The 14,584-nt window shown below is 32.1% G+C and overlaps 1 protein-coding gene across 1 annotated transcript; it reads right to left on the reverse strand.

The window, feature by feature from the left end:
* Positions 1 to 466: 466 nt before the first annotated feature.
* On the reverse strand, positions 467 to 1,644 carry LOC124374077. The gene is made up of 2 exons (XM_046832374.1): positions 1,569 to 1,644; positions 467 to 1,377 (listed from the first exon to the last, which is right to left on the reverse strand). The coding sequence occupies exons 1-2, from the start codon at positions 1,642 to 1,644 to the stop codon at positions 467 to 469; spliced, it is 987 nt and encodes a 328-aa protein (XP_046688330.1).
* Positions 1,645 to 14,584: the final 12,940 nt, after the last annotated feature.

Below are 14,584 nucleotides of genomic sequence, written 5' to 3' on the forward strand. Positions count from 1 at the left end.
ATACAATGTTCTCCATAGTTCTACTAGCCTGTTATGTATAAGTATGGAAAATACTTTATATGTAACATTGAGAAGCGTAATTCCCCTATAGTTTCTACAATCTCTCCTGTCCCCTTCTTGTATATAGGTATGATCAGTCCTTTCTTCCACTCCTCTAGCATTCTTTCTTGTTTTCACACTTTCGATATAAGTTCGTGGATAACCTTCAACAGCTCTTCTCCGCCATACTTCAGCATCTCTGCTGTTTATAGTGTCGCTTCCTGGGGACTTATTGTTTCTCATCTTTCTTATTATTATTTCTTCTATCTCTCTCTCCCGGGGGGGTTGTACAAAGTTATCAACCTGCTGTGGTATCTCAAGATCAATTTCTGGTAGCAGAATGTCCTGTTCTTTGAGTAAGTCTTCGAAATATTCTTTCCATCTTGTCTTGATTTCCTCCATCTCTGTTATCACGTTTCCTTCTTCATCAAGATGTACTTGTGATTTTGCCTGGTATGCATCCGTAATATTTCTCATATTCTTGTAAAATTTCCTGCATTCTTTCTGCTGGTAGTTTCTCTCTAATTTTTCTATTTTTACTGTTTGCTGCTTCTCTTTTTTTCCTCCTCATAAGTCTGTTTGCTAATGTTCTTTCTCTTCTGTAATTCTCCACATTTGCTCTGGTTCCAACTTGCAAAAGCTTTTTCCTAGCCTGATTCTTAGTGTCCAATGCATTTCTGCATTCTTCGTCAAACCAGTCCTCATTTCTTTCAAATTTCCTTTTACCTAGTACCAGTTCAGCTGTGCCCTTCATTGCTTCTCGCAGGTAATTCCAATGCTCTTCAATTGATAAATCAGTCGTAAGTCCTGTTAGTCTATCACCCAGTTCTTCCTGAAATTGTTGCCTCACATTTACATCCGCTAATTTTTCCACGTCCCACTTTTCTACTCTTGTCTTCCTTGCTTTGACAGTATTCGCTATACGATGTCTGAGAACTCCTCTCACCAAATAGTGATCACTATCACAATTAGCTCCTCTGCATGTTTTTATATCCATTATAGAAGTAGCCCATCTCTTTGAAGTTAAAACATGGTCAATTTGATTGCAGCTATCCCTCCCAGGCATTTTCCATGTCCCCAGATGAATCTTTTTGTGAGGAAAGCAATTACTACTTACAATCAGCCTCTGAGCTTCAGCAAACATGCATACTCTTTCTCCATTCAAGCTAGTTTCTTCATGCAGACCACACTTTCCTGCTACCATGTTGTTCTGCTCCTCTTTTCCTATTTTTGCATTGAAATCACCTAAAACCACTTTCATATCATGCCTAGGTATTTTATCACAAACTCTCTCAAGTTCTGTGTAGAAATCATCCACAATACCTTCTTCATTATCCTCTGTGGGGGCATACACATTTACAAACGAAATATTGCAAAACGTTCCTTTGATCCTCAATTTACAAATCCTCTCACTAATTGGTTCGAAACTTAATACCGCTTTCCTAATTCTTCGCAGCACAAAAAACCCAACACCTTTATGTCCTCTTCCATTATTGGAAATCATAATTTTCTTTTCTTGATCGTTCCACTATCTTTCCACCTTACTTCTTGCACCGCTCCAATGCTGATCTTATACTTTTCTAGCTCTTGTGCCACCTCCTCCATTTTACCTGCTTTAAGCAGTGTCTGCACATTCCATGACCCACAATATATATCCGTATCCCTTCTCTCATAACCTTATTAACTCGCCTTGGTCGTCTCCGTTGAAATCCGTCCGGCATCTTCTGATTCATTATTCGTAACTTGGCGTTTTTTTATGAGATTGGGTTGTCAGCCCAATGCTCAACCCCCAACCTGGAGGACCAGGAGTTTGATTTTGGAGTCTTCTTCTCCTAGACCAGTTGCTTTTGCCACAGCTTACAGATCCTGGTCTAACCATGGTTTAAATCAGAGCCTCCTTCTCCTAGCCTTTGAGGAACCAACCCCTATCCGTACAATGCAGTACGGAGCAGTCCTTATTATGAACTGTAATGCTGAAGCCTTTCTGAATTTTTACCCTTATCAGTTTCATGCACCTACCTGTGGCATATCAAAAAACAAAAAAAGAAAAAAAAATGTATACGGAGTGGCGGTTGTACGTTTGGCTGGGATGGAGGCACACCGAGAGCTCCTCGGTACTCTACGAGTACCCTATGCTGAGGGCAGCATGATCTAAGGGTGGGGGGAGTGTGACACCTCGGTGTTAACGCCCCAAAGCTTCAACAAATAAATTAATTTAAACTAATATTTAAACTGAGAATTCTGCGAAAATTTACATAACATTAATTTAGTGACTACTTCTAATCACTATTTAGAATGGAAATGGAAGTCAAGACCTCCACAAGGTGTAATAATGCCACCGTACACATTAAGTGCAATCCGGAATAATATAGCGAAATATAGGCGCTGAGCCGACTTCAGAGGAAGGGGACAGGGAATTTTCCACAGCCTGCAGGTGCATTAAACTAAAGCTAACGACCTGGTGTTGCCGCAGACACGTGTAAGGAATCCGCTGACATCAGCGAAGAGCTGTGTTCAACGCAGGCCTCGAGCCGTCCAAAGTACCATGTAGTTTTGTTAATTACTGGGTGAATCGTTGGCGGCAGCACCTGATGGACAACCACCAGGGAAGAACTGGTGCTCTGATTGGTCGGGGGCCAAGAGAGAAGGGAAGGGGCATCACTGGAGGCGATCTTAGAGCAGGGAGTCGTTAAAATTGGTTCGGGATGCGGTAGATCATAATTCGGCTCCTCTCTCTACAATTCTCTAATTCTATTGTTCTAGAGCCAAATTCTAAATTTTCAATCATGTGTTAATTTTTTTAATTCAATTAGTTTTAATCTTTTGTTATCTTAATCTAAATCTCTAATCACAAACGTTCGAAATTAAACAAGTAAGATTTTATTCCGACTTCGCTGTTTTATTTCTAAAGTTCGACCTTTCCTCGCCGCGAACTCAAGAACGAAAATCCCTTCTTTTGTCTCCCACTGGGCAAACTACAGGTCGGCGGCAGATCACAAAATATCAGTAAGACTCAAGAATATTACAATTTAAAACATCAATGTAACAAACTTCTAATAATACGTTGATATATTCTTTATTTCAACATTAAAAATAAGATTGGTACAGAACATAACGGTAATATTGATATACTAAAATTAATATTATTGGTATCACATCACTGAAGTGTTATATATCTAAACTAATATAGCTAACTTTATATTCCAGGAACCCAGTTGGTTATTTTTTGAGGACAATTACAGTTATAAACTATTTATTTAGATATGTCATGTAGCAGTTAATAATTGGCTTAATAATGTATGAACATGAATTTTCAGCTATGAATGTTTTAAAGGAAAGTTATAAGTTTAAAAATATTAAGTTTACTTTATATTATATTATATTATATATTTCTTTATATTAAGTTTAAATATTATTAGTATTTAACTTTTAATAATTACACATGTGTTATAAAAAAGTTAAAACCTTACGGTTGTTACAATTTGAGAAACTAATAACTTTAAACGTACTAGTAATTTCAAATTTGTTAAAAAAAAATAAAATATAAATATTTTTGTAAAGTAATATAACGTTCTGTTTCACACGCAACATGGGAATTAAAGATATTTCATCTCAACATAGGATCTGGCCATTATTCTTAGATGTATATTTAGTTTTGGGGTTTTTTTAAAAATATTAAAAACTTGACCTTAACATGATGTATGACACAATATAGTATGTTACTTGCCACGTTAAATAAAAAAATACATTTAAATAAAAAAATACATTTAATCTACCACAAACCTCGTCTTGTTGTTCATGTATGAAATAAAATGTTACAGTACCATTCGGGAACCCATTATGGTTTATCATATCTAATATTTACTTCCTTAAGTTTTAAACGTTTTTGCCTATTTATTTCTACCATCTCTCTTATATATGTATCTATTGTTTTAATCTACAGAGTGTGTATAACTTGGAATTGGAATTATTTTTCAATTTCGTTTTATATAATATTTGGATGTCCTAGCAAAGTTATTCCTAATTTTTTTTTACACAATTTTGATTAAAGCCACGAAATTTATTTCTTTGGTTCTACTATCCACTCCAGATTTAACTATTTGTAATATATCTGAAGGCTCCTCTAAAATCCTGTCGTTGCAGAGAATGCAGAATCTGCTACTGATGTTTAACGGAAAACAATTAATAATAATGTTGGAATATCACACATTCATATTATGTTACTCTTATACCGTTCATCACTTTCGCAATCGCAAAGGAATTTCCGGTAAGCGCCAGCCAACATATCGATATTGGGACTTAGTTATCCTGAACTCAGGATTGGATCTGAGTTAGTTCTGATTAACTAGAGAACGTCTGAGAGCTGAGTTGCTTGTTATTAGTTGCATAATAACGATAATATTGTCTCTTGAGATCTTCAATTAATTTTATTACAGAAAAAATCAAGTCTTGAGCTACTAAACGGCTCACTGTAATGGTATGGCCAATATTAATTCTATGTATATTGTCATTGATGGGACGCACTATCCTGTTCCTATAACACAACAAACAGCCGCGTTGTTTTGGCTTTAAGGCATTATTGTCACTTTTGTCCTTTGTTTCAGATTTTTATGTGGTATATTACTGTAATATTTTGTAATATGTAAGCGTCCATACTCCATTTATTAGATTCGGGTTTACTTTCTTAGAATAGTTGGTATGTAATACATATTCATGCGTTTCTTGTATTATAACTATAATATTACTTTTTAGCGACAATTATTTAGTTTTTAACGGCTGTAGTTAGTTTTACTGTTCTTATCTTAACGAAATGGAAGCTGGCATATAACGCAGTTTCGAAATAAAGCTATTAAAGCTATTAGTTTTATCATTTTGGCAAAAACTTATTTTTTTAACATTACATGATTTAAATTCCTTACCTAAGGTTTTCGCTGGTTATAAGAAACATTTAATTTAAAATCTTAATGAGGATAATCATTTAAAAATTTTGGGTAGGAAAGAATTGATTACATTTACTGCCTTCTAAATCCGTATAATCAAACAACTGGATCGGTGATACAAATTCTAAACTGAAGCATAAAAGGTTTCTTGAGAGAGCAGTAAAAGCGGTAAAACCCTTATGTAACTGTGTAAAAATTAGTAATAAATAGATTTATGTTCTTTATATTTGTTTCTGGGTTCCATTAAATTTCAAATGGAATTTAAATATCTGTGATCCAAGAATGTCTTAAAATATGTGGAGTTACAACTTTAAATTATTTGCCCAGATGTGTTTTTTTCGTAGAAAAGTTGTATACATCCAATAATAATAATATTTATATTTTTTAATCAGTGCCTTAATTATGATAGTGTACAATGTATAGGTTCCACGCAAGAGTACCTCAAAATATTTAATAATACTATTTTCCGCAATATAAGACCGACTGCTGGGTTGGTGATAAGATATTATTTAGTGTTTTTGGCTTAGAAATTTCCACTCGGCTTTCAAAATCCTAATATAATTTTCGAAATACAAAATATGTATAACTTCGATTAAATATGTTTCATATTAATCAAGTCTTTGCCTGTGAAAGCCAATTGCATTTAGAATTACGAATAACAAATTTTCAAATTGGTATTAAACTAATAAATTAAATAGCAGACATGGGAGTACATCTATGTAATCAATACTTAATAACCACTCAGTTTAACGATCTTGGTTAAAAAATTATTTACCGCGGTGGGACGCATCACGCCATCCTTGCTGCAATACATATATTTGCCCATTGACGTCACACATCATATTGCTGAACATTACACACTATTAAACCTCATTATAATTTATGAACCTAAATACTTTATTCAGAAAGGGTAACTTACGATTCCTGCAGTTTTAAAACCACAGCCTTATCTTTTGTCGCCTCTCATGCAAATTATCTAATCTATAGATTATCTAATCCAATTAGGATACCTTTTATTTATAAATCAGGTAAAATTGGCCCGATACATATTTTATTGTTTTCGAAATATAAGTGGTTTTTATTGTCTGTGGGAAATTTTGTTTGAGAATTAAAGTTAATATATTACTAGTGGCTCGGATACAAAATGTGCAGTGCAATGTAATATTTGAGCTGTGCACTGCAAAAATAATCTCGAAGTATTCGTTGTATGTGGCACACACCCCACAGTGCAGATAAATATTACGGTAGTAGGTCGAATAAATTGTTTGTCGAAAGGATGACAGTTTTATGTGTGGAGTTTCAGCACTAAATGTGAGCGACAGGAAACAATTAAGAGGTATGGAATTTTGAAAATGGGTAAGAATACTGGTATTAGGACAATTCCAGAACTTGCGAAGAAGTAAGCGCAAATAGCACACACTGTAATCCAATTTATGACAAAGTATATAAGACATCGTGTTTTTAATTATTGGTTTTAAAAATAAATTTACAAATTATATTTATGGACTAATCTATAAATTGAATTGTGTTATAGTTTGTCTTCCACTTGAGGGATTACAATGCTACACTTATTATTAGTGCATTGAATACATAAACACAGTGAATAATTCAATGAAAGTCTAATAAATAAAAATTGATATATATTTTACAGTGAAATGCTTGGTTCTTCATTGTGCCAAGTATTTATCTAAACACTATTGATTGGTGGAGAATATAAAAGTAAATCGGACTTCACATAACTTTGAAGACGAGAATAATTATATAAATTTTATACGTATAATTTTTTTAGGAAGATTTACATACTTAAAAAATTTGATTTTATTGATTTACAAGAATTATTTTATATTTTTAATTTTATTAAAGATATCATGATTAATAAGGGCATGATTGTTTTGATTTTAATTCAAAATTGTTTTGCGAATTTGTGTGATATTTAGAATTTACATTAATAGTTAAGAATATGTACGAAACTTTAGCTCTATAGTCTAGTATTATTTTTAAGAACTAATTACTTGTTTAAGGAATGAAGTCTTATGTTATATAACGGTATATACCTAGTCTATAACAAATTCAAGTAACTTTGTATTAATTAAAGTGTTTTATTACTCGAGTTTTAAAAAATAGATGTTATTTTTTAACACTTATAAAACTTACTAAAGTTGTATTGATATTCTAAGTGTCTAATAATCAGTTTATAACGCAGATACTCATTCAGCTATCTTTGGAAAAAATATTGCATATATTATAATGTACCTTACTAATTACAAGGAACGGAAACCGCACTATATAGGTAATAAATATAGCTAACCATTGAATCACCGTAAGCTTTAACAATAAAATACAATAAATAAATCATAAGAGAACAGATTATATAAACTAAATACCGAGATAAAACTTGGGGACGATGTTACTTTCCAAACTCCCTCAGGGTTTTGAAGTGTCCACTGGGATTTGTTCAGTAGAGTTTAAGAATCTCATTACTCATAATGAAGCATTGCCTTATTCCTGTCATACACTCTTTAAGGTTCTTTATAGTTCTTCTCAATCCGGTATTATATGTCCTGTTATGTTCAATTATATAACAAGTATTCTTTACTACTAGACACTATTAAAAATGATATGTTCATAAATGGTGACAGTAAGGATAAAATACTAGTGGCCTCATTAGGATCTAACAGATGACCGTTAAGTAAATTTAAAATAATGAGAATATCAGAGGGTGGTTTATTATGCTTTTATGAGTTAATATAAATAAATAAATAAATATATATATATATATATATATATATATATATATATATATATATATATATATATATATATATATATATATACAGGGTGTACATAAAGTCCTGCACGGGTATAATATTTTCTGAACGATTAACAGATAAATAAACAAGATTTGGTACATTAATACTACACCTAAAAATCTACTTTTTGAAGGAACTATCAGTTTTCTGTAATATCATGGGGACGTCCCGCAAGGAGTCAGAAGGAAATCTTAAATAGGAGCATAGGTCAATATGGACATCATTTTAAAGGGCTTATCTAGCAGAGTTTAATGCCGCAAACCGCACTCAAAAAGATTGATCCAGTACAAAATGGCGGCTGTTCAAAGATTTTACTTGGTTACATTTTATTAGTAGCCATAACCCCAGTAAAACAAAACTGCAACCAAACAAATACTGCAGCTAACTACTACATTATGCTTGTCAGTTGTACAGAAGTGAATTATGACATTAGTTATCCTCAAGGGTTACAAATTTGGTCCTAATATATTGATAACGGGGAAAACCTGATAACAGTAACAATTAGAAATCTCTTATCTTTGGGTCGCAGTTAGGACTTTCCTATTAGCCAGTCTATTCATAGTAGGCTATTCTAGTTTTCTTGTTTTAGTGGTGCTGTCCATCCATTTTATCAGTGCGCTCTAGTACAAAAGAGTTTGTCGTATTGCTTGTAGTTCTTCAACTACACTATGTCGCTTGACGAACGTGAACGTATAACATTTCTTAAGATGATTGGTTGTGGAAATAACAGACGATCACACGAGGAAGCATGCCATTTATTTAATGACTACTTTTACGAGAGGCAGCCAATTTATAGAACAACTGTAGGAAGAACGTTCAAACACTTTATGAAAACAGGAAGTGTTTCCGATCGTCATAGGTCGCTGAGATTTCTAATTGTTACTGTTATCAGGTTTTCCCGTTATCAATATATTAGGACCAAATTTGTAACCCCTGAGGATACCTAATATCATAATTCACTTCTGTACAATTGACAAGCATAATGTAGTAGTTAGCTGCAGTATTTGTTTGGTTGCAGTTTTGCTTTACTGGGGTTATGGCTACTAATAAAATGTAACCAAGTAAAATCTTTGAACAGCCGCCATTTTGTACTGGATCAATCTTTTTGAGTGCGGTTTGCGGCATTAAACTCTGCTAGATAAGCCCTTTAAAATGATGTCCATATTGACCTATGCTCCTATTTAAGATTTCCTTCTGACTCCTTGCGGGACGTCCCCATGATATTACAGAAAACTGATAGTTCCCTCAAAAAGTAGATTTTTAGGTGTAGTATTGATGTACCAAATCTTGTTTATTTATCTGTTATCGTTCAGAAAATATTATACCAGTGCAGGACTTTATGTACACCCTGTATATATATATAGATATATATATTAACAACATTGCAAGAATTGTACATCTTTACATCAAATTGAAAATCCAACATAAATGAAGAAAACTGAGATCAACAGGGTCAGTGCAAAAATGCTGAAGCTGAGCGCATGGTACATATATAATACTTTCTTTTATTACTTAATCTTTCATTTTTGATTATACAGCTCACCTTGTTTTGAAATGCCACTTTGATAATACATTTAACCGTGTAAAATATGTTTTAAATAGTTTTAAATTAAATAAAAAATAGAGGAAACTCTTGAAAGTAAACTTCAAAGTAACACGGATTGGAAACACGTTTTTCGAAGTAATTAACAATTATAGTAAAAAATATTGTATTAGTAAACCGAGCCTTCACCTGAAAAAAATATTTTATTAGTCAGTTATTAGATTTACAAACGAGAGCTAAAACAGTTAAAATATACTTTGTTGCGTAGGATACAAAAGAAACATCTATATTGTGCATCTCACTGATGTTTTCTTATGGTACGATATTATTAATTGTCGTATAACCGACAAGTATATGTGTATATATAGTTGTTTAATTTTATTTAACACATATATTTAAACATGTTCATAGTTCTTATATCCCGTTAAGTTAACATTTCTTGGTTGGTTCCTAGTTAACTATAATAAATAAAATACTAGTAATTATCATTCATTTTAAAAGATATCTATACACACAAATATGATTCAATTCTAAGTAATTATTTTAGTAATACAGTGCGATAATACAAAAAAATAAACTAGATGCATGTAGCCTAATGCATTGTAATAGGTTATATAACGTGCAAATCTGTATAGCGTTGAAAATATATCATGTTACTAGGTGGTTAGGGTACAAAATAAACATGTTATTTATGTATAACGGTTATTTTTTCTTAAAACAATAATCCTACCTTACAGTTCTTATTCTGCCACTCACAATAAATCTTTCATAAAACATCTAATCATATCAAAGACTCTGTAAAAAAAATTATATCAAAATCAAACTCTGTGAAACTGAATTTGTCCTTTGATGTTTTAATCTGAAAATTATGTTAGATCTAAAAATCAATTATGTAAACAAGCATGTTTGCATCTAAAATTTGTTTTGTCTTGGAAGTTGTAAAATAAAAAGAATATCTATTTCGATCTATATTCTTTCGTTAAGTTTTTATAATCTGTGGTTTTTTATTCGTTGCATTATTTAGAGTGTGTGTGTATATAATTAACTAAAAATATGGCTGTTGCGAATCCTGACTAATGAGTGTCACAACGCTCTGTTATGAGGTTAACATTTTAATCTCAATTATAGTTATGTGCTACGTAAGTTATTCATCTGAGGAAGAGTATAGATTGCTGATATCGAAACGTAGTGTCGCTGAATTTTGTATAATTATACGGTTGCATGCCAAATGTCCGGTAAGTTATGTTGCTAGTTATATAGTTTCAGACCTTTAAAACAAAAATTAACAATACAAAGCACAGGTAGAACTGTATAAGGTGAATCGGTATATATTTCTATTTGCAACTCTTCACACTAAAAACAACCGAAGAATAAGTTAGTAACATAAGTAATATTGCAAACAGTGAATGTTTTCCCAAAATAAAATATTCGATATTTAAGAGTGGCTTTAAACCAAGTACAAAAAAAAACTAAAGTATGTGAACTGGTAAATAATATACTGTCAGTTGTATAAGAGGTTTATGGATCTTACGTCATTATAAGTATTATACTATTTAATATTTTTACTACCAATCAGAGAAAAATTTGTAGTTACTTAGAATTGTAAATATTAAAATTGCCGATATTTGTAAATAATTTCTGTAACATAATTATGTTTGATTTTATGATTTTAAGTTACCAATTATTTCGTTTCGCGTAAGTTTTAATATTTTGGAGCACATAAAATATTGTCATTTGAAGAAACATGAACAATTTTTATAATTTAAAAGAGAAAGTTTTTGGGATTTGTAGTTTTGTCCCTAGCTTTTGATTACTTTGCAGTAGCCGTTTAATGAAACATTTGAATACGTTTTAGTCCATGTCAATATAATCAACGATAGTGTTCATTGTATTATGTATTGCTTGTTAAGTGTCAAAACTTCATTATTGTGTAGTTGCCTGTTAATATATATGCTAATACACTCTGTAATAGTACATCTGTACCCTATACTCAGGTACACAAGGTAGAAAATACACAGTGTTTATAAATGAGTAAGTAACTATTAATTATTATCTGGTTAGTTACATTTTCGTACAATATCAAGTATTGGGTATTTATGTGTAATAGTTATAATAGACAATCACAGGTTTGTATAATATAAAATGGTGAATACTGTAATGTGCATCAGAAAGAAATAATTGTAAGAGAGAGAAATCCCAGGTTCGTACGATTAATGAATATTTATTTTTCAAATCTTTAAATGTCAGTCCTGTGATGGAAGGTTAAAAAATTACAAGCTTCAGGACTTACAGGACCACCATGAGTTACTGTTGTTTACTGTGTTACAGAATGTGACACGTGTACAAAAGACAGATTTACAGTTATGTATTGTGTAATAGTCTGCCACTTTACATGATGATACAATTTACTTAATGCAATCTGACCTTTAGTGAAATATACAATAGTCGCGGTTCAATACATTGTCCCTCACCTTGTACTGTTTTTATGTTTTACACTTAATGTGCTTTCGTATATAAATAGTAGGAAACAGTGTTAATTATTTAGTCTGTCAAAATTTAAAATTTTTAGGCAATGTATTTCGCATTTATGTTTGAAGTTTTCTTTTTATTATGGAAGATTGTAAAGGAAACCGGATTTTTATGGGCATGTTCCATTGTTCAGTGCAACAAAAAAACAGTAACACTACGTTTCGAGATCTGCAATTTGATGTAATCATCGGGAAAATAACTAACCTAACACATATTTATAAACTAGATTAAAATAAAGAAATCAATCCAGAGCGTTAAGACACGCCTAAGTCAGGAATCACAACTACCATGTTGTGTGTCAACTTCACTAACTCTAAAACATGCACTTAATATAAAACTAAAGACAACACTAATTAATAAAACCGGACTACAGAATACAGATCACACTACGTCTTCATTCGTCAACCAATCACCTACGACCGGTTAAAGGAAAATATCAAAAGGCGATTGACACTGCAGAAAAAATATGCCGGCAATAAAAAAGAAGGGGGCAGGAATGGGCCCATTTTTATTATTGGTTAATGCTAGATGAACTTCCTAAAATTATGCGGTGGCTCGCCTTAGTTTATTACAAATATCTTATCTGTTTGATATTTTTGGTTTTATTTGTAGTTAATTTTTTACAATCGGCATCCAGAGTGGCCTAATCTCGACTGGTGGTTGACAGATTCTTTTGTCTGCTAATTTATGTATGTTGCCTCTATAAACATACATTTAAAGAAATGTGGTTCCCGATGTATAATTTTGGCTTTATACCAAATTCATATGATGGTGTTCGGACCAACACGATGGAGTGTGCAATTTTTGACTTTTCTATGGGACCTTTTTTGTGTTTTCTTTGTGTGGGCATAAAAGCGCACAACCTCCTAGACAATCATGGGGTAACCCATATAATGTCACAATAGTTTCACTGCACCCGGTGTAGGGTCAAACTGATATGTACAAAAAACCAGCCAGAATGGAACCCTTCTGTAGGTGAGACAATTATATCATATTAGTTTTTTTTTTACTTTTTCATACTCTCATTGATATTAAATGCTTTTTAATTGAGCATTGTATTGTGTAGACGTTTTTGTATATTTTCTAAAGCGGTATTACATTTTTTATGAGTTTTTACTTAAATATATTTTAAATATGAATTTATAACTTCATATCCATGTACAATGTTTTTTACATTTTGCCTAGGTAAAGTGATTGACATTCCAAGACTAAAAAGCTTGCACTTGATAACACAGCCGAATTGGTCAACAGCTTCTTTGGTATTCCAAAGGTGACCATCTAAATCTAAATCTTGGAAATTCTATTTTTCCTTCAGGGTGACTTTCTTCAATTTAGTATGTTCTGGGACGAGGGCATAAGTTAGTTGTGCGTGCGTGTTAAATTATATCCTCAGTTAACAAACGTAACTAAATTATACTTTAATAGCATATAGTATTGTAAATTTCTTTATTAATGTAAGCATTACCTAAGGCTATTGAGCCTAAACATGTTCAATCAATTACATCAGGCAACTTAGACACAATTTGAAAAAAAAATTAGAAAAAATATAGTGTAATAGCTTGTAATTAAAAGTTTTATTTCAGAAATACCTAGTTCTAGTGTAACTATTCTAATATCAAATAATTTGGTAATACAAACATTTAAGCTTCTATTAGTAATGAAATGAAATATCTTAAATTGCATCAGAAATATTTACAGCGATGTATACAAACTTAACTTCTTATTACCTATTATATTATAAAATACTGCTAGATATATCGCATTCACTCACACTTTCATACTTCCTAATATTATACAGTAAATAAAATTATCCTTTAGACATTTCTATCGTACGAATATTATAAGCAGGTACTCCGGGTGTTGACGCAACCGTTTTCAAATGTACATCCGCTATCAATAATCCTTTACGTCCAAAAGCTTGTTCACCTAGTAGAATGCAGAGGCCACTAGTTAGCGCGTCCAACGAACTTTAAATTTTGAGGGATCTGCTTATGGTCTCAGTCCTTAAAAAAATGTATTGAGCATTTTTACACCTGCTTCCGATGGCAGGCGTTCATAAGCACTAGTACGTACTAGGAGCTACGAGTTTGTTGCCCTAGCCTTGTACTTGTGCAATGCTCTACCCTTGAAACGACAGTAAAGGACAGTCTCAAGCAAATAGAAACATGGAAGGGTCACCAGCCTTATATCGCCGAAGGCCTCTTTACACGACTCTCAGTATTTTAGTATATTTTACCCAGAAAGATACGAATTGCTCTTTTCTGGAAGCAAAAAGTCTATCCAACTTTGACTTGGCACAACTACCCCGCAGTTTAATAACAAAGGATAAGTGTGGATACATGAGACAAAAATAAGCCTTTATATGTATTAGCCGGCTACAAAAGTTGGAAATGTTGTGAAGACCAAATATTACCCGAAGCATCTATTGCACATACACCGCTAATGTGGTAGTAGATTATAAATGACATACCATCATAAAATTTTTATTTAACTAATAAAAAATCTAATAAGTAAATAAATCTTATTTTTTTCATACTCATGCAGATATTTTCAAGCACAAAAGTAAAAAACGTTCCTTTGGAAAATAAAGACAAAATATTTCCATGCTATAATATTATTTAACAATATTTTTTCTTAAGAAATACAGGTAAAATTTTAACCTTATTTTCCGGTTAACTTGATAATAGCTGTCTTGTAAAATAATTGGCAATAAGATTTAAAAT

Source organism: Homalodisca vitripennis, unplaced genomic scaffold (genome assembly GCF_021130785.1).
Source record: "Homalodisca vitripennis isolate AUS2020 unplaced genomic scaffold, UT_GWSS_2.1 ScUCBcl_7151;HRSCAF=14702, whole genome shotgun sequence".
In the NCBI taxonomy this organism is placed as follows: Eukaryota; Metazoa; Arthropoda; class Insecta; order Hemiptera; family Cicadellidae; genus Homalodisca; species Homalodisca vitripennis.